Source organism: Hippocampus guttulatus, chromosome 6 (assembly GCF_054856545.1).
Source record: "Hippocampus guttulatus isolate MCC_2025c chromosome 6, RoL_Hgut_1.0, whole genome shotgun sequence".
Taxonomy (NCBI): domain Eukaryota; kingdom Metazoa; phylum Chordata; class Actinopteri; order Syngnathiformes; family Syngnathidae; genus Hippocampus; species Hippocampus guttulatus.
In genome coordinates this window covers 9,241,907-9,261,315 of record NC_141266.1, presented here as the reverse complement: position 1 = coordinate 9,261,315, position 19,409 = coordinate 9,241,907, and the positions used below count along the sequence as shown (strand labels likewise).

At 40.3% G+C, this 19,409-nt stretch overlaps 2 protein-coding genes across 5 annotated transcripts; one reads left to right on the top strand and one right to left on the bottom strand.

Moving 5' to 3' along the window:
* Positions 1–113: 113 nt before the first annotated feature.
* dync2i2 (dynein 2 intermediate chain 2) lies at positions 114–7,829 on the bottom strand. 3 transcript variants are annotated; one of them, XM_086113463.1, is made up of 9 exons: positions 7,674–7,829; positions 5,407–5,667; positions 5,211–5,320; positions 4,886–5,043; positions 4,683–4,792; positions 2,932–3,099; positions 1,726–1,958; positions 1,484–1,641; positions 114–828 (listed from the first exon to the last, which is right to left on the bottom strand). In XM_086113463.1, the coding sequence occupies exons 1-9, from the start codon at positions 7,749–7,751 to the stop codon at positions 590–592; spliced, it is 1,515 nt and encodes a 504-aa protein (XP_085969589.1). In that variant the 5' UTR covers positions 7,752–7,829; the 3' UTR covers positions 114–589. The 3 variants fall into 3 exon arrangements, with proteins under 3 accessions (XP_085969589.1, XP_085969591.1, XP_085969590.1); XM_086113465.1 differs by having other exon boundaries at positions 1,726–1,841; XM_086113464.1 differs by having other exon boundaries at positions 7,519–7,814.
* Positions 7,830–8,917: 1,088 nt separating this feature from the next.
* Positions 8,918–17,309, top strand: cep76 (centrosomal protein 76). 2 transcript variants are annotated; one of them, XM_086114537.1, is made up of 13 exons: positions 8,918–9,111; positions 9,959–10,114; positions 10,243–10,327; positions 10,412–10,636; positions 10,767–10,952; positions 11,595–11,692; positions 11,830–11,958; positions 12,061–12,249; positions 14,302–14,468; positions 15,713–15,872; positions 16,005–16,178; positions 16,317–16,534; positions 16,904–17,309. In XM_086114537.1, the coding sequence occupies exons 1-13, from the start codon at positions 9,049–9,051 to the stop codon at positions 17,040–17,042; spliced, it is 1,989 nt and encodes a 662-aa protein (XP_085970663.1). In that variant the 5' UTR covers positions 8,918–9,048; the 3' UTR covers positions 17,043–17,309. The 2 variants fall into 2 exon arrangements, with proteins under 2 accessions (XP_085970663.1, XP_085970662.1); XM_086114536.1 differs by having other exon boundaries at positions 9,005–9,130.
* The last annotated feature ends 2,100 nt before the right edge of the window (positions 17,310–19,409 follow it).

The following is a 19,409-nucleotide window of genomic DNA, read 5'->3' as shown; positions in this document are numbered from 1 at the left end:
AAAACTGGCAAAATTCCGAATGGTTATCATGCCTCCTGGCTACAATACAACAAACATCTGGGGGAATTGTTTTTTACATATTAAAAAAAACAAAACAATAATCAAGTCACACAAATTAGCTGCACTTTTAATCATATAAGGTGATGTCATTACAGTATTGCAATTCCACCACGACAGATGAAATGTAAACATTCAGTTTTATAAACGTCCATAAACCTGTAAGGAATCTGACTTGACAATTTTTTTTGCTATTCTATCCTGTTCAATCATAGCAACTACCAAGATTCGAACAAGCCCAGCAAACAATATAAAAAATAAAATGAGAAAAAGGAGAAAAAAAAGATTTAAGTCCAAAACAGTTTCATTTTATCCATCCATCCATTTTGCGATCCGCTTTACCCTCAAAAGGGCTGTGGGGCGTACAGGAGCCGATCACATCTGTCTTCGGGCAGTAGGCGGGGTACACCCTGAACTGGTTGCCAGCCAATCATCATAAATTACATTTACTTTTAAATATAACATCACAATTTGAAAAGGAAAATGGAGAAAGGAAAAATGGACGAAAATGTAAGTAAAGTTAGTGTCAGTGTCATTCTGCTACTTGATTGGCTATTTGCTCCAGAAGATGGCTCTCTGTGGGGATCTGTTCTGTTAAATCAGTGCTGAGCTTCCAAACACCAACTGTTCCATTGGTTTTTCCCACTGCAAGGAGGCCGGAGTTTTGACAGTTGAAGGCCAAACAGGTTGCGGCGTGGCCAACGCCTCCTGGGTCAATCGTGGCTGCTGGTCTCAGGGACCTGCGACTCAGATCGAATATTTGCACCTCACCTGGTGGAAAAAAAGAGTGCCTTTAGAGGGCGTAACACAAATGAGTACGCGCTTGGCCAAGTAATCGTTTCATCCTTTTATGCAGCGATGGCTGTTTGAAAGTGCTCTATAAATACTGTTGACTTGACTTTTCTCAGCAAATGTAAATATTTTCAGAATGCTGACAATGACTAGATTCACCTCGGGTAAAATTCCTCTGAATTTGAAATTTTGAATGTAAAATTTTGCTCCGCTAAACCCTCAGTGCTGTTTACTGAATTTCTTAGAAAAAAAACAACAATTTTGCATGTGCAGATTTGAAAAAATGTCATATGCCATGGCCATCATGTGAGAGAGTATTTTATAACATGAGATAGAAAATATTCATTCTGAAAGGGAATCGAAGGCCACTGCACTGCACATTGAAGAAATAAGTAATGAATAGATTTAAGTTATACTCATCAATATCAGGCAATCAGGTATCACTGGTACATCAGTCCACTTAGAATTGGTTGATTGAAGACTCTAAATAGCCTATAGGAGTGATGTGCTGTAAATGTGTGAATGTTTTTGTGTGTGTGTGTGTTTGTGTTAACCTACTGCATTAGAGTAGCCTTTTATTTAAAACTAATTATTAATGATCACCGTGAGATTTCCAATACTTGTGATACTGTACCTTGTCCAGTGGCTGCAGCAAAAAGCAGCGGCCTGGTTGGAGACCACTGCACTTTAAAAACATAAGTGTCTGACACTCGTATTGAGCGCAGTGGGTTGGTCTGCAGCAGAGAATGGAGGTGAGCCAGACCATCAGTTCCTGCACTCAAAAACAGGTTCCTAAAGAAAACACATCGGTCACACATGACTCACCGGTTATATTTAGACATTGATTTAGTCACTGATACGACCTTAAACCTGTACCTGTGAAAAGGTGAGCAGTGTATGGAGTGGACAGGGCCGCTGCCAGGCCGAAAAGAGAAGACGGCTGGGGCTCTCAGTGGCACGCTGAGACATTCAGACGGGACCGCTGCTGGTGTCTGTGAGGAGAGGGAGCATCTCAGTAGTAGGCCACCCTCGGAGCCTACTAAAAATGTGTCTGGGTCCCATGGAGACAGATCCAAGGAGGTGACACCCACAGGGCTGGTGCCTTGACCCTAAAAACAAATTACAATACCGTACAACACACATGATGTCTGTTTATTGAACAGATCATTTAAAAAAAAACAAGAACTGCTATTGACCCATTAAAGACAAAACCGGACTGGGGGTGGGGGGCGGGGGATGATATAAGTAATAAGAAGTACAGTGAAACTCCTCTACAACGAAACCCACATGGGCAAAAATCCCCCCTAGTGTGAAAAAATATTAATGCATTAACACCATTCCCACTTTCCTGCCCCCCATACAATGAAAACAAAACCCTGTTGCGTTATACGAAATATTTTTCTCTGCTCTTGCCTCGCGATGAGATTCACTACAATGAAGTCTAATCCAACACCGACCTCTACTGCTTCGTTCGGAAACGGCAACCACCACACTGGTTTACACATGCGCAGTAGTCCAGGAAGTATTTGTTATTGTTAGTTTCAGACGCAGCAAGAACGTTGCATTGCTAAAATTGCTACAAAACGGACCTTTGGATGTCAAGCAGCTAAGACAAGAAGAGCTCTGACGCTGGAAGAGAGAGTAAAAGTGATCAAAATGAAAGACGGAGGAAACAAAATAAAAGACATTATCCAAGAAATTGATATAAGTGAAAGTGAATGCTGATGGTAAATTTCACAATTTCTTTCCCTTTTTTTCTTTCTACACAAACTATATGAAGTGTCAAATTAGTGTTTGCTCATACTTATGCACTATTGGAATAAAAATAGAGTACACATACGTTTGTATATGCGTGCACACATTCGTTTGTGTGTGTGTGTGCGCGTGTGTGTGTGTTTACATCTGAGATCAAATTTGCTATAGTGAAAACCCCCCTGTTGTGAAAAACTTCTTGCTGCAAACATGATTTCGTTGTAGAGGAGTTTCACTGTAAGTAGTATCTCGTTGTCAGGCAATGAACCTTTTGGTAGTTGCTTTGAAATAACTGTCAGTGTTCTTCTGTCTTGGAACAGTGAGCCTTACCTTGAAGCTGGTGCTCTTGGAAAGAACTTGCTGTTGCACGAGGGCAAAGGCCACTTTCAGGACACATTTTCCTTGCTCCGTGCTCACTGTCCATAGCAGAATCCTCCCTCCAGAGCATGCACTCAGAACACCAAACTCTCCTTTATTCTGCAGGGGCACCCAGGTAACCTATGGGAACGTGTACATACAAACACACAGCCATGTTATGATGTCCTTATCATTCTCCTATCCAGCAATAATAAAGTACCATAGTTGGACTAGATCTTCTCGGTTACAGGTAATATGAATCCTGTGTTCTTCTGGTCTTTTACACACATTTTAATGAGATTGCGCCAATAAGAAATATAAAAAAAAACTCCAATGAAGCCCAAACGAATACATTACATCTAACTTTGCAACAAAGCTAATTTCAGGCACATAAAATTGTATGTTGTCGATGGTGGTGAGCAGCCATTCCATTCCCTTCGATTAACCATGTGACAGACCAGTCAGGGTGAATGATGGTTTGTGTACTCGGTGCAATAGTTTTGTTTGAGCCCTTTGTTCAATAACCAAAAGTCATGACTCATGCAAAGTACTGTATGTATGCCACAGTTTCTAAACAAACCTTTTCAAGAGAAAATGATTCAACCAGTTGAACGTTCTTAAATGTTACACAATGGTGAGATTGGAAAATTCTCGGAAAATAAAATGAAATAAATTGAACCCCTGCTGTATAGTAGATTTTTAAATGTTTTTTTTTCAATGGATTTTTATAGTACTGGGTACAGGCAGGTCAGAATTAGGAGTTGTGCATTTCCAGTGGAGCACTGACGTCTGCTGGATGAAGATAGAGGGTAATTACGGGCAAGAAGATAAGGCAGACAAGTTCACCTATGAAGCAGCAGTAATATTTGAAACTTGTGGAGCAGAGGCTGTATGCCTGCGAGTAATTTGTATGGACTTTTTTTGTATGTGTTGCTGCTCCGTGTGTGTCAATGTGGCAGTTGTTCAAAGATTTAGAATTACCTTTACTTCTATCTATGCCTGCCGATGGCCTATCACATTAATCTAGTGGACTTTCATTCAGCAAAATGATATGGTTTAGTCCAGCTGTTTGGTGTTGAACTATAGACCGTTCAATTGTCTTTTGCTTCATGTGTCAGTTTCATAGTAAACTGCAACAGATAGTAAGAAATAAACGCTTGATACAAGCATGTTGTACCTCTTAAAACTCATTCAGTACCAGCCAATTCTGGACCAAGTCTGAAAAGACGTTTAAAAACGTCTTTGGGAGTGAATGAGTTAATTTGGAATTAACAGTGCAAACCTGAGAATCTTATATTCGGATCTTCAAAGTGAAGCTGTACGATAGTCTCCCCATTTGTCGACAGCGTGAGAGGGAGAACAGGTGCAAAGGAATGCTTTAAAAAGTGTGTTTCAATAACTTTAGGTGTACTTTAATAGGTTTAAACGTGGGAAGGTTGAAACAACAGCATTCCAAAGGTTTTTATCTGATCTTTCTATATTGCGGCTTTTCACCCATGGCTGATGGGTCTGGCACATTGCCCCCCATGAAAACCGGGGCTTGACTTCCCTGTAGTGTGTGCATGAATAAACTGGTAAAAATGGAATCTCATAGGAATTGATTATTGAAATGTTTAATGAAACGTACACTTTGCGCCACTTCCGCTTTCCACCCCTTTATCACGCTACAAAAGGGAAAAAGCTAACATCACTAGTCGGTTTGTAAGTCCTGTGGTCTCTCTCACCTGACAAACGGGCTCTCTGTGGCTATCTGCAGACATGCCAGTTTGGGCCACTACTGGATCTGTTGACTGGCTGGTGTCCCAGACGATCACTTCCCCACTGTATAAACCACCTGCAGCCACAGCATCACAGACAAGCGAATGACATGTCTGTCAAATCATGATAATGTAACATGTCGCAAAAAAGAACAGTCCGGGTCATATACCTGTCATTAGAGCGGGGTGCTTGGGGTGACAACACAGAGCTGTCACTGGAGTAGGAACATCGATGACCAGATCAGCTTGTTTGGGGTTCAGACCTCCATGATCTATGTTCCATGTGCAAATATATGACTTATCATTGCTCCAATAGCCTTCTGCCATCCTGCCAATCACACAGGCAAATTGCCTTCCTCAGCGAGTGAATTAGACATGCTTGATGGAAGCTCACTCACTGCAGGAGAGCTTGTTCAAACAGGTTTGTGTTTCGCAGAACAGTAGGGGACGTTGAGCTTTGAGTGATTCCTAATAATATAATGGGATGCAACATACCGGCCATAAGCACAGGCTATGACTGCACCAGTACAACTCCAGGACACGCTCGTGACATGAAGATCTTGCTCTAGGGCCCTGGGATGTTGAAGTTGGTGAAGGCACAAAACCTATCAAAATGCCAGAAGCAAGCAATAAAGGCAAGGTCAAATATTGATGTGTTTTATATTTGATGATTCATCAGTTTACTGCTTACCATTTGATTGTGTTCTTCCCAGTTCACCTGAAAGCCATCAAAAGCATGACTCTTGGCATTTCTGACCAACTCATGGATAACCGGGGCCTCAATTTGACGTAGGAAGTCGTTCAAGCCGGGCAAATGGAGCATATTGTGGGGGTCTTGGAGGAACTGTGTCGTTACATGATCTTGGAGTTCTGTTTGAGTACTGCTGACGACGCTGGAACGGGTCTGTACTCCTGTTTCAGTACTGTGAATGGCTCTGGTCTGGCAGCCTCTCTGAGACGTGCACATATACACAAGCACACACAGGGAGAAAATGAAAGAAATGCTTTGTAGAGGTATGGAGAATGGATAGATGCCTGGCTGGTAGACACATTCAATGAGTTTCCTTTTGTTTGTCCTTGAATGAGCATTACAATGGTGCGACATCTGATGACTATAGTTTTGTTCGATTTGAGTTAAAAATAAAACACTGAAGATTTTGTTTCATTTATTTAGATGTCCAAGTGGAAGGCAAAAAGAAGTTGCTTAAACCGGCGAGGCAGAGGGATCACGCTAGGAAGGATTTGCAGCTGGTGAGGGTGATTCAAGACAAATGGAATTTTGTCCTGGTGTTTGTACATCCACTAGCGCGGAGCGCCGATGCGGATTTGGAACTGGGAGTCGCGGCTTGGAGTTTGAAGCGGATTACGTGGGACAGGAGAAGTGAACGAATCTCTTTTCGTCAATGGACGCTACAGCTTCGTGTTTGCTTTCAAAACTCAGCTTGTAGCAGACGTGTGCACATTTTCAGCATGACGTCTCTGATCCACTGGTGAAAGGACACTTTGATCCTCTCCTCTTTCATCTATAACTGCTTCAGACAACAAAATGTATGCAGAAAAGTGGTGAAGATTGCACGACTGTCTGTGTCCTATGTGTTGTGTTGTGTTATTTTTGTTATTTTGACTTCAAAATGGCGCCGCGAGAGTGGCTGCCTTTCCAGCAGCTCCTATATTTTGTTGTTCCACTTCTTCCTTTGATAACTTTGCTGCTGTGAATTGGGAATTTCTCCATTGCGAGACTAATAAAGGTTTTCTTATCTTATCTTACGTTTCCGTTGGTTTGAAAATGATTGATACCAAACTTCTCTGTCTGACCGAGTGACTCAACCCCTCACTTTCTGAAATTGAGTGTTCACACAAAGCATTTCATGAACATGCACTACTTTATTAAGCATTTTCTTTTCGAGCTTGTGAATGTGTCATCCTGCTACATTGCATCATGGACATATTAGCTATGTTCCTTTTGTTGACTAATAAGTCATGCTCTTTATGTGTCTCTGTTGCCTCTGTCTGCATTTCTATTAAGGTCATCTGAATTGGGTATGGTCTGACATTGTTGTCTGACGAGGTGCAGCAATTGCTCTTATGAGTGAGTGAAACTGAGCGTCACCCAGCGCGATCGTCTGAAGCATTTTGAAAGTTCTTGTTCTTTTTTATTGAGTACCACTGTCTAACAAGCCACCACGAGCAAAGGAAAGCTCCAAGTGCCAGTCCACTTATGAAGAAAATGAGGAACAGCATAACATTCAAGAAAGAATGCATAGGAAAGTACAAACATTGGCAGGTTCCTTTTCTGAACAATATCCTCTTCACCTCACCCTCTTTACTGTCTTTCATGCGTCACCAGGAGACTTCCATGTGATGTTTCATGCTTCTGAGGACATGATAAAATGGAGGGGCGACGACAGTGGTGAAAAGCGGCTTTTGAACTATGGGCATACGGCCAATCACTTACTGAACTACAACATTCACTGCTGAGCTGGACTATAAAGTTTTTACCAATACAGGGTGCTAAGAAACTAAATTGCACAGAGATTATCTATATTGCCATAATTGTCCATGTTACTTTCTATAAAAGGTAAAAGTGATGTTTAATTATGTAGCGATTTATAGAACTTCATATAATTTTCTGCATGTTAAACTACAATTATTCTCTATTTTTACAAATTAGAATGTATGAGTATCTCGAACAGATTAATTGGATTCATATTATTTCCAATGGGGCATATTGTTTTGATTTTCCTTCGATTGCACACAAATGACACCCAATAACTGAGTTGTTTGGGTGAAATGTCGTCCTTACAAAGTATATTTCTTTGTGTTGATTCACACTGTGTGTTGGCATCTCTCACTATGACGTCCGTGCCCATCCACTTTCCAAGATAACTGGTGCTTGACTGTGCATACAAATCTTGACTTCTTTATGTACTCAAATCCAACGGCGTTGCTTAAACGTACCGACTCCTGCGACGACTGCTGAGATTTTCTCCAGGATGACTGGATACTCACTGACACTTGTGCTTCGTCCGTAAACATATCAATAAATCTGATTGTAAAATGAAAAAACAAACAAAATACTAGCCTTGACTACCACATAGACTCAACATCCGTCAACAAAAGTCAATTTCTTCTTCTAATAATATGGGAGGCCCGCAAGCATAAATGAGCGCAGTACTGCCATCTTCTGGTATTTTGTTTACCTCTCTCCACAATTTAATTTGAAATCATCCGATGAACAGTCTGGTACCTACACCCATATACAGGTATTGCAAAATTATTAATACAGGGTAACAAAAAAACAAAACAGAAGCCGGGGGGGGGGGGGGCTTTTAAACCAAAAAAATGAAAAAAAGAGCATAAAGAAAGTTTGAATCGCTTGATTATTATTTAAGTATGAAACACGGTCACTTTGATGATAAATATTGAAGTATTGATATAAAACCTGTACTCATCTCGATGACAAGTGGGTTTTCTACCATTTAGATTAACAGTATTGGATTCTGATAAATCGTTTTGATGTTCACTGATTTATTTGTATGTCAATTTGACTCTAGTAGCTATCACTGGAGACAGACATGCAGAAAAAAGCCTTCTCTTCTGACAATTTCCCCCCTCCATCTTTGTTAAACCTATTGGATGATTTCAGTTAACGAAGTAGAAAACAACTAACCCACAGTACTGATGGATTATGAGTGGGGCATCATATAAACAAAATCAGCAGATTCTGTTTGCAAAATATTGTTACAATTATGGCCTAATATAATCAGAAGCGAGTTTTATTTCGATCTGAAATTTGGCTTTGACTGTAAAACGGTTGGTATATCAAGCATCAACGGAATGAAAGTATCTTCCTTCATTGTTACACGAAGTGGAGTCCACTTTGCCACATTCAAAATGGCGGTGGCGTGGAATTTGGATTCCACGGTCAAGGCGGTGTGTACAAATACATCTATGATTTTTAGCTGCCTCTTCAGGGTCTTTTTTAAACTCACGTCGCAGACTAAGACGTAACAGACAACCTACCCGTACCTCGAATAATTTGTTCTTTTTAATACATTTACATTAAAGATATTTTGAATAACAGTGCATTAACATGCATTTGTTGTTGGCTTCATGGTCACGTTAAAAAAAAATGTAAAACATTAATCGCCTGCCTGGGCGTCATCAGGCATATGTAAAGACCCTTTCCCGCTTGCTTGCCGCTGCAGACGGAACAGTTGTTGTGCGTGTTGTTTACATCGATCCCAATCGTTGTCAAGCAGAAAATCCACTTTTTACTCACAACTGGACCGCGGTTAACGAATTTAAAGTTGCCCGGAGCCCAGCTGTTGTAATGGCTTTTCGTCCGGAGAAGGTCTCCGAGCTAAAGCAAATTATTCACAACCATCTGATGAAGGTGAAGACCCTAACTACTCGTAATGAACACTTGAAATGACAAGCGCTCTGCGTCTGCGCAATTTAGCTTTAACGCACACAAAAACTGTAGAAGTTTCAAAACCGCGTCATCCAAAGCAAATAATTAAGAGCCCTTTATTTAATATTTTACCCAATCGGTTGCGTCAAGTGATTGTGGAAAGTGTACTACACTATTTAGAGTTAAAGTAATGTCAGACACTTTTCGGCTTGTCCCATCAGCATCTACTCGCATGGGCATCGTTCCGAAATTATAATGAATCCCAAACAAGAAAAAAAAAACAGCGAAACATGCGCATTCTTTTCGAAACTGAGAGATACTTCTGGCTGCTGATGAGTGTGAAGCGCTACCAGTTTGAAACATACTTCTGAAATTTGCTCAAATTAGTTTTAGTCACATGTTATTATTATATGTTATTCTTAACAATTATATTATTTTTTGTGAGCACAATGGTCATGTTAATGGTTTGTCCTAATAATTAGGAGATAAATATCAGTATGTCACACTTTATTTTTACAAATCTCTGCCAGTGTTAAAATGATGACTTAGACAGGTGATGAGTAATTGTTAAAACAGGCTTGAAGGCTGCTTATGTGGTCTTTGGGGTCTGCCTGGTGGTTCAGGCACCACATTGGTGACCCCTGCACTAGACACAATGTAATAAATTACTGCATGCAATGTGTAATCTGCCCCACATAGTTTTGGATATTAGTCATGTTCAATAATTTCCCAATTGTATTTTTGTAGAGGTCCATATTTACGGGAACAGTTGTTTGTGACTTTTATGTTGAAGTGAATATGCAACATGACCTTTTTACTTTTCTGTTAGATGGATATTCACGGGAAGATCCGAGAGGTGTTGTCTGAGACTTTGAGGGATGATCAAGGTACAGCTCATCAAATGTTATCTGAGGCAGACTTCCTCCATGCATTGCAGCGCAGAGGTATCATCGACGACGTGATGAAGGACCTACCCCTTCTGCAGGTGGCTCCACATTCTTTCTGTAATATCTGTTTTGTCTCTTTATTCTATTAATTTACTGTTGAGAGACGGTGTCATTACACTTAGATGTCGAAATTTTCATTTTCTTTTCTCACATTTTGCTTCGCTAGGTAGCACCTACACATATGGAAACCGGATCGCCTCCAAAATCCATCCCTCACTTGACAAACGAAGAAAACATTCGGCCGACAAAAAGTACAAAATATTATCAAACAAGTGAAAATCAGTTTCATAGCTGATTACGTATTAAATACTGAAGCTATGTTTTTGACATTGTAGCCAATATCGACCCATCCAGACGTCACCTGTATTTGCAAGTGCTTGGTGGTAAGGCCTTCTTGGAGCATCTGCAGGAGCCAGAACCTTTACCTGGTCAGGTGTGCTCCACGTTCAAGTTATTCCTGCACTTCCGAAATCAGAGGTTTCACTCAAAGCCAGTGCCCTGTGCCTGTGACCCTGACCTGCAGGAGGGCTTCCTCTTCCAAATCCATATAGATGGCACAGGTAGATGGAAATGCAAATGATGACTGCAACCGTGCTGTTATTACATGTTGGGGTCCATCATGTTCTCGATAGGACTTCAAATCCTCCAATGAATGCTGTAAGAGTGACAACATTTCTTTTGGCTCTGCAGGAGAAGGAGGCAAGATGGCAGATGCAACCAATATGCTATCCATATGTGATCCGGTTCACTTAGTGCTGATCAAGACTGACACCGCCGGTGAGACAGCTCTGGTCTCATCCTACTTCCTGGACTGGAGGACAGTCCTTAGTTCACCTAGTGGGAAGACATGCTTGGCTGTGGAACTGATGGGAGTGGGTGAGAGAACAATTGGTCTGATGTTTTGTTTTGGTTTTTTTCTTTTAAAAGTATTTTCAAGCATCAGGCTAATATTCTCAGGACATTGAATCGATTACGACTGGACTGTTTGGGTTGTCTTAGAAGATTTTGATCTCTTACCTGAGCATGCTTCATCAGTACAAGGCTAGTTAGGAGAGCGCTAGCCTGGGTGTTGGTGGGAAACCCAACTATTTATCCTTCCAAGTTACAGGCACATGCGACAGAAATATACGGTATGTTCTTTTTAGTGTTTAACTAGTACCAGGGATGAGGGGGGCTTTTTTTCCACGTTTTTTAAAAATCCCGTCATTGAATCCCAGGTATGTCTTTTATGTATTTTTAAATATTTTTTTCACGTGGAACGGTAAAGAAGGGTCTGAAAATGGCTTGCATTAAATTTAAGTAAACATCACAGTTTAGTCATGAATCCATCGTTTTTATTTTCAAGTTAGACTTTGCTTTTCTTTTTCTAGAATATTTAGAAACACATTTTGTCAGCTTTGCATTGTAATCAACCCTCAGTACGATGTCGTACATTTCATTGCCACTGCAAACTATAACCGCTGTAAAAATATATCTTTTGGCCTTATATGAAATACCGAAGTTATGTTGTGTCACCAGGAAGTGAAAGCAAGTTGCCAGCTGGTCTTTTGACAATCAGTCTTGAGCTCTACCCTCCTCTCACAGACACACTGAGCGCTGACATCATCAGCACACAGGTAAATTGCCCCGACACTGATTTCAATTCTGCATTTTTCCTATTCAGGTGTTCATGTGTTTAATGATCTCTCAATACAGATATCGTTACTGTAAGTCTGTCTGAGCAAATCAATGACATCTTATGTTTGTTATTCAGCAATCACTAGAAAGGCAGAGGACAGCGGAAAAGGAGAGAATCTTCCTCGTTTATGCCAAACAGTGGTGGAGGGAGTTTCTTGAGATCCGAACATCAAATCAGTCCAAAATGGTCAAAATCTTTGCACAGGTTTGATCATGTTTACACTTGAAGAATTAAAAAAAACAAAGGTTGGTAACATTTGCAGGGAGATTGTGTCACTGCTTGGCTGGAATTCTGTGTAATCTGCAGGATGAAAATGGCATCAACAGACCGGTGTGCTCCTATGTGCATATCCTCCGGGCCGGCCGGCTGCTCGAGAGTCCTCGGCGGGCGGCCCGCTTTGTTAGCCTCCTGGCACATGAGAAGGCCCCAATGGTGGGAGGAGGAGAGAAGCATGAGCAGTGGTGCACATTATTGGCTTTCCTGTGTCGAGGAAAGGTAATGTTGACGTTTATTGCTTCAATAAAAATGAAATCAATCAATCAATCGTGACCCTCGTGAGGATAAAGCGGTTCAGATCATGGATGGATAGAACATTTCTTTTATTTGTACAATCTGGTGATATTTAACGCCAAATCCTTTGCAAAGATACGTCTTTGCTAGGAAGTGTACAGTAAGTGACCGATTGACACTGACAAGGTGGAATTGATTTAAAATGGTTCCATATTGGTGTACAACTGCAGTGCATACAGTTCTGTCAAAAAAAAAATCTTATCATATATAATTAATCTATTCTCTCTCATAGTACACATAATTGCAAAATACTAGATGCCAGTGCATAAAATAATGAAGTATTGCTCAAGAGTACCGAATTATGTCACACACCAGGAATAAAATGATAAACTCTTTTTTTTTCTTTATTTCATCAACGATTGTAGTCTAGTAAATTGTATTGATGATAGCATTTCCGAGAGGGAGATTTTGTGCGGTTATCGATTTTCTTGCGGCTTTTCCCCGAGACCACCACAGGATAAATGTTTCCCGCTGTTCTGCTGTTTGGGCCTGGCAAGACAGACACAACACAGCTCTCACAAAGTGGCGCTTGTCAGCTATGATTTATGACTTTCATTCCAAGCAAAATTAATTTAGCCTCATCTCTCCCCAAACTGTTCGGATGTTGCCGTCCATATGAGCACTACTGGGGAACATCTATCATTCTGAGTTGTCGTGCGCACCAGCCGGCATACTGCAGTCGCAGTCAGCTCTCGTCACACCTCTTTGCAGGAAAAAAAAAACACGTTCCAGGATAAATACAGTTGCTTGCTGGCACTGCCACCGGGCATATTGAACACATTGAAATGCAGCAGGCGGACATTTAATGCCTCAATTGTGAAAATCAAACAACAAATTGATACAGTGAAAACCCCCACATATCCGTGGCGCAGCAATTGTGAATTCACCTCTTCATGGAATTTCTGTGGAACCAAAACCATTGTCATGCGCTGAATAACTCACTGACTGTTGAAGTGTGTATTCTGTCCATATTTAGTCATGCTGTATAGCTTTCCCATGCCCGCGGCGTAACTTGGCATCCTTGAAGCAATCATCACTTAAAATTGGAATACTCTCTACTGGAGACCTTGTAGAGACGCACAGACATAGGAATGCACCAGTTGATTCAAGCTAAGAAACGGGTTTAGGAAAAACGAAAGTTCTGATGTCACGCCTTGTGTTTCGATACCGCCATTTTGATGATATAAATATGTGGTGAATCCCTTCCTTCTCTGCACTCGTAGCCATTATCTGTAATGGCTACCAACGCAGCCATTATCTGTAAACCGCGGGTGCCCGGAATATTCTGCAAATAAACCCTTCGAAGGATATTGTTCATTGACTCTAGCCTGTATTTGGATAACCAAAATCAATGAACACGAGGGGGAAAGAAGGCCACTTTGCCCCCAACACTGCATTGAGTGGTTTTGGTGCCATCTTGTAGCACCTGGGTGCTAAAGAACTATATTGAAATGAATTGAGGAGTGTCCTTTTAACCATAGGATTCATCAAATTTTTCTCCATTGACTCTTTTCGATGAACACGTACTGCATTTACTTGAGTAAAATCTTGGAATAAATGTAAAATCACTAAAGAGAAAGTATATTTCAATTCAAAATCTCTTCCAATAACTTTGTTTGAGCCTTGATTATAATCCTCCTGTAAAACAAAACTGTTGAACAAAACGATCAAAACTGACTCCGCTTTACAGGTATATTTCTTCTAGTCTCATCGAAAAAAATATATATCAAAACTTCTTGCTTACAGGTTTAGTCTTGACCACAAGCAACACACTCTAGCAGGGTTGATTGGTGATGATGACTTGTGGAGGCCTTATTATTATTATTATTATTTTTCATTAATCTCCAAAGTTAATTCCTTTAATTTGACAGCCCAAAGACAATCCTTTGTTAGGACCTTAATGGCGGAATCATCCTCAGATTGATGTCAAAAGACAATGTAAGGAATGCATTTTCAACTCATCTGTGTCACCCACAGGGGGACTGCGAGGACCACTCTACGCTGTTGTGCAGCCTCCTGCTGGGCTTTGGCCTTGACGCTTATGTGTGTGTAGGCACCAAAGCTAAGGGGATACCCCACACCTGGGTCCTGACCCGAGGTACTGATGGAAGTATCACTTTCTGGGAGAGCCTGACTGCACACAGGTTCGTTTCTACTCAGAATAATAAGAATAAGAATAAGAAAACATTTTTTTTTGTCTCACAATGGAGAAATTCCCAATTTACAGCAACAAAGTTATGAAAGGAAGAAAGTAGAAGAACAAAAAGTATAGGAGCTGCTGTAAAGGCAGCCACTCTCGCGGCGCCATCTTGAAGTCATAATAACAAAATAATACAACACAACACATCAGACACAGGCAGTCATTCAATCTTAAGCCCTTTTCTGCATACTCTTTGTTGTTTGAAGTAGTTATAGGCGAAAGAGGAGAGGATCAAAGCGCAGATATTAACGCAATATCTCTGCATAATAGTCCTGCTTCCAAGGCCTCTCCACTATGCGTCATAAATGTCATTTTGTGTTTCTAGTTTTATCTTTCTCAGGGCATTGAATCGATTGCAACTGGAACACACTGTTCTGGGATTCTCGGATGAGAGGCGAAACGTCTTCCAAAATGAACAGAGCAGCCCAATTTTGATCGATTCGGTGCCCTTAGAAAGAAGTGACCCGGATGAATGAAAATATCCAGAAGCGCGTGTTTATCGTGATTTTTTTTTTGAAAGACGCGTTGAAAGTTGCACCATCTTCTGTGTTTGTTTTTGTTTTTGTTTGTTTGTTTATTGAACATAAAACATATATACAGTAATAATTTGACAGAAAATAAGGTAGATAAAAAAAGAAAGAAATCAATCTTCATACAACACAGTTATTATGTTCAAGGGAGTAGGAAGAAGTAAAAAACTTATCTAGTCCTACCCCGTTATGTGATTGTATCTAATAAATCATTTTTATATCAATCAGAAAAGAAAAAAGTAAGAAGAAAGAAGTCTCCATTAAGGCTCATACTTTACCCTTAACCGTGATATTTTTACAACTTTTGGTTTGTATCGGGATTATATACTTCCACACCCTGACACTCTTGTGTCAATTTTCTCTTGTATTCATAATGGATATTTATATACCTTTCTCTATTTATCAACTTAGTTCTGATTTATCATTATATTTAATGTTTTGAATTTATCATTTTAACTCTGATTGATGTAGGTTGTTTGTACTATTTTTTTGAATTTGTTTTTGAACTCAGCAAGCGATTTACTCATTTTCAGGTCCGTTTCGAGATTATTCCACAGATTAACACCTTTGATAATCTGTTTACTTGTGTCATTCAGTTTGTTGGTCTGTTTTCAACAAAACTGAGCATTCTTCTTGTTACAAATGTATGTCTGGCCAGATACCTTCATCAAGCCATAGACCCCGATGCCCCACCTTTGGCCCGCCATCCTAAACCCTCATACCCCTACCGCACTGTGGGTTGCGTCTTCAACCACCAGAGCTTTCTGGCCAACTGTCAGCCCTCTGACGCTGTGGAGCTTTGTGTCTTTGACCTCCAGGTAAAGCAGTAGGTGTTTCTTGAAAATCCTTTTTTTTATGAGAGGGGGCATGTCTTGTGAGGTAGCAAAATGGCTTTTAATTTGTCATTTCGAGTTTCACTTGCAAGAAATGCATCATTTTCCTCCTTCCAGAATCAATCTCGGTGGAAAGCAATGAGTGAAGAGGCTCTGAAGTCAGTGTGTGACTCTGGCTCGACCATCTCGCTGCCGCCTCTTCCTCCACTCAGCTCATCATCTCTCGATGCTGCTGCTGTCAGCAATCAGTTGGAGCTGGAGATGAGGTACTTGATCTCCGAGCACAGGAAGGTACGAAAGCCACACATCCCATGTTTGAGATTTGTTCTCATATGTTAAATGTTACTTACACATTGAAGTTATTATTACCCAATCTCAGATGAGCCGATGTTGTGCCTAGTGTGGTTATGCATCATTTTTCTCCTCCAGGACTTGAACCTGACTACGGTCTGGGACGACCACATGTCCTACCTGCTGTCCTCGGCGTTGTCAGCCTATGAGATGGAGCGCTGCACTGGGGTCTCATGTGGAAATGAGGAATTTCAGGATGCAGTCAGGAGGGCTGTCCCAGACGGGCACACCTTTAAAGGCTTCCCCATCCACTTCCTGCACCGCAATGCCCGAAGAGCTTTTTCCACATGCCTCAAGTAAGCTTGGAACTTTGTTTCATATATACCAACTCAAATTTAAGAGTAGTTATGCAGCAGTTATGGTTCATTTCCCTACAATGCTGCATTACATGAAAAAAACGTGCCGTAGCTCAATAAAAGTTGGAAAACACTCTTAATTTTGAATACATAATCGTTCACTAAAAGTAGATGCTTATTAAAAATAAGACACTTTGGATTGACACTGTTAGAGAGTCGTCTGCTTCTTTTGCAAAGAGCCTCGATTGTGATCATATATACTGTAGTTTGTGTTAGTTGTACCTATGGTGTGACAAGGACTTTGCTGTCAGTGTTATTTTATGTAGTTATTCACAGTCAGTTCTTTGTCTTGTGTTGTTTGTTGTGCAGGTCGCGGTTCTGCGAGGAGATAGTGTGTTGTCGCGGTGACCACGTGAGGCTCGCCCTTCGTGTTCGGGTCTTTATTTATCCAGAGAATGTTTGTGCTGTTTGGTTCATGTTTGCTTGTAAGTATCGCTCTGTGCTCTGACAGCCTCAGGTTGATGTCTGCTATGATGTCAAAATTATGAATTTACAGCACTGTGTATTGCACATTGAGACTTTATTTGGCATTTTATTCTATACAATATGATGATCGAGAAAGTCACAGGTACATTCGGGACCCTTTGATACAGATACTCTTTCTTTCATCATCCAGACAGGTTTTTGTCAGTCTTGGTCTGCTTTTCATTCTTATTCGTTTTCAGCTGTATTTATAAACTTTTGTTGTAAATAAAGCTTTATACATTTTATGAAACATTGTAAGACAGATGTTACTTACCCCTATACATACGTTGTTATACTTTATATTTATGAAAGAAATTTACACATTGTATACATGTAGTTAAACACATACAGGGGCTGTATGTCCTGTGAGTATTAGTGTTCAGTGTGTTCAGTGTGAGATGTAAAAAAAAAAAAAAAAATCAGTTATGTATTAAAACATCTACGATATATAAGAATACAGCAACATTGTCACAGCAGTGCAACAATTTCTATTCTGGTGAATTGTTCGATTTTAAAATCGAGATAATTGATGAGCAGTCTTTAATTTTTACGAAGAAAATGATGCGCATCATATGCAGCGATCTTTCAACAGACTTTCGTAACCCCTTCACCAAATTCACAGACACCATTGTGTAGTGTAAAAGCTGAACATTTGTAATACCTGATTCCTGCACTAGATGGCGCTTTAGGCTAAAGTTGATAATGATATAAAAAAAATCAGCGATGTAGACAGTGTACAGTACATGATGCTCGTTGTGCTTTGAGTCAGACTGCGTTGTTACACGCTCAGAGAACGACAGCCACCACGACATCGACCAATGGCTAATTGACTGGCCGTCTGTCATGGAGACCTATGCCTCTCCCTTTCCAATATTAAAATCTTTTAATGGTCTCTTTTTTGTAAAGTATTTACGATTAACCTATGTCTGTTAGGAAGACCACACCTAAAAAAAGCACACACACACACACACACACACCTTAAAATATTTACAACATTACAAAGTTGTTGATTTAAACAGTCTTTGGAATTATTCACATTACAGACAGGCTATCAATGAACTTGGCGTTTTCACTTGAATATCAAATACTTTCAAAATGGGAAAGCATTGACAGCTTTGTGGTTAAGTATTGTGTGATTGTCAGTGTGGCTTTCAATTAAATACTTTTTTAAAAAAAAAATGTTTTTTTTCCATCTTATATTGCACGGCGCTGTTTGATGTTCAAGGGGAGTTACTGACAACACAGGTCAAATTTTAATAAACATGTCTGTCAGGGTGGCCAATTAATTTTCAATTTCACTTTCTAATTTGCATTTCTGCCTGTGCCCCTGAGTTGTTGAACACAAGGATCAGTTGGGAGGCTGGAAGAAAGAAAAAAAGAGAGCTAATGAATAATTTGACTTGTCCTGAATTAGTCACAAACACACCTAAGCTCCACAGGAAGAATATATACCTCCGGAATTGTTTGATGCTGGAAACGTAGGTTCATTTTCAGCTCATATAAATCAGCAGTGCTGAGGTGTAATTGACTAATGGGGCCTGTGAGATAGCAGCTAAAACGGGAAGTAGGCGGTATGGCGGTTCCTCTCATAACCATCACTCACACCTTACATCCACAACAGTTCTGTTGGCATGCAGCACTTGCATTCCTGTGAGACATCTTTGTGGAAGCACCACCTTTTCATACCGATGCACATTGGTGCTAACTATAAAATGGATACACGCCGTGAGGTGTGTCGACACAATGACACACTGTTGATACTGTGTCGCTGACCACTGCCACCTGCTGGACCTTCAGACTGCAAACAGTCTGATTTGATGATGAAGTGTATACAATGCACTACCTCACTCTCCCCACAATAGCCACAAGCACCATTGTTTATGTTGTTGTTTATGCTGTTTATATTGTTTATATTGTCTATACTGTTCAGATTACATGTCTTTTTTATACAGTGTAGCTGCTATCCTTTCTCAGCTGTGTGTGTTTAATGCACAGCATGTTTGCATGCATATATGCACTGAGGATTGAGAGGAAGAAATTTCATCTATGCTGCATGTCATACATAAAGCATATTTGACAATAAAGATGACATTGACCCTTGACAATATCATTCACATCCATGCATTCATATAGTATCATTCAATGTGTTTCAATAATGTGAAAATGATGTGAATGAGGATGCTTGTGGGCTTTGTCTTCACAAATTTTGATGTAGAAAAATAACATACTCCAGTGTTTTTGCATGTTATTTCCCCTGTTGTGGAGAACACACACATACAATGGAATAAGACATGTCAAAAATCCGAGAGGCACTTGGTGAGACAAGGAGATTTTAATAAATACCTTATTC

What these genes read in the sequence shown, in the direction of transcription:
- dync2i2 (XM_086113463.1), bottom strand. Translation starts at nt 7,751, where the DNA reads ATGTTTACGGACGAAGCACAAGTGTCAGTGAGTATCCAGTCATCCTGG. An exon ending in GCACCCCGCTCTAATGACAG is followed by an intron (nt 4,793 to 4,885) that starts GTATATGACCCG and finishes CTGTGGCTGCAG; the next exon opens with GTGGTTTATACAGTGGGGAA. An exon ending in CCAAGAGCACCAGCTTCAAG is followed by an intron (nt 1,959 to 2,931) that starts GTAAGGCTCACT and finishes ATTTGTTTTTAG; the next exon opens with GGTCAAGGCACCAGCCCTGT.
- cep76 (XM_086114537.1), top strand. Translation starts at nt 9,049, where the DNA reads ATGGCTTTTCGTCCGGAGAAGGTCTCCGAGCTAAAGCAAATTATTCAC. An exon ending in TGGTCAAAATCTTTGCACAG is followed by an intron (nt 11,959 to 12,060) that starts GTTTGATCATGT and finishes TGTAATCTGCAG; the next exon opens with GATGAAAATGGCATCAACAG. An exon ending in CTTTCCTGTGTCGAGGAAAG is followed by an intron (nt 12,250 to 14,301) that starts GTAATGTTGACG and finishes TGTCACCCACAG; the next exon opens with GGGGACTGCGAGGACCACTC.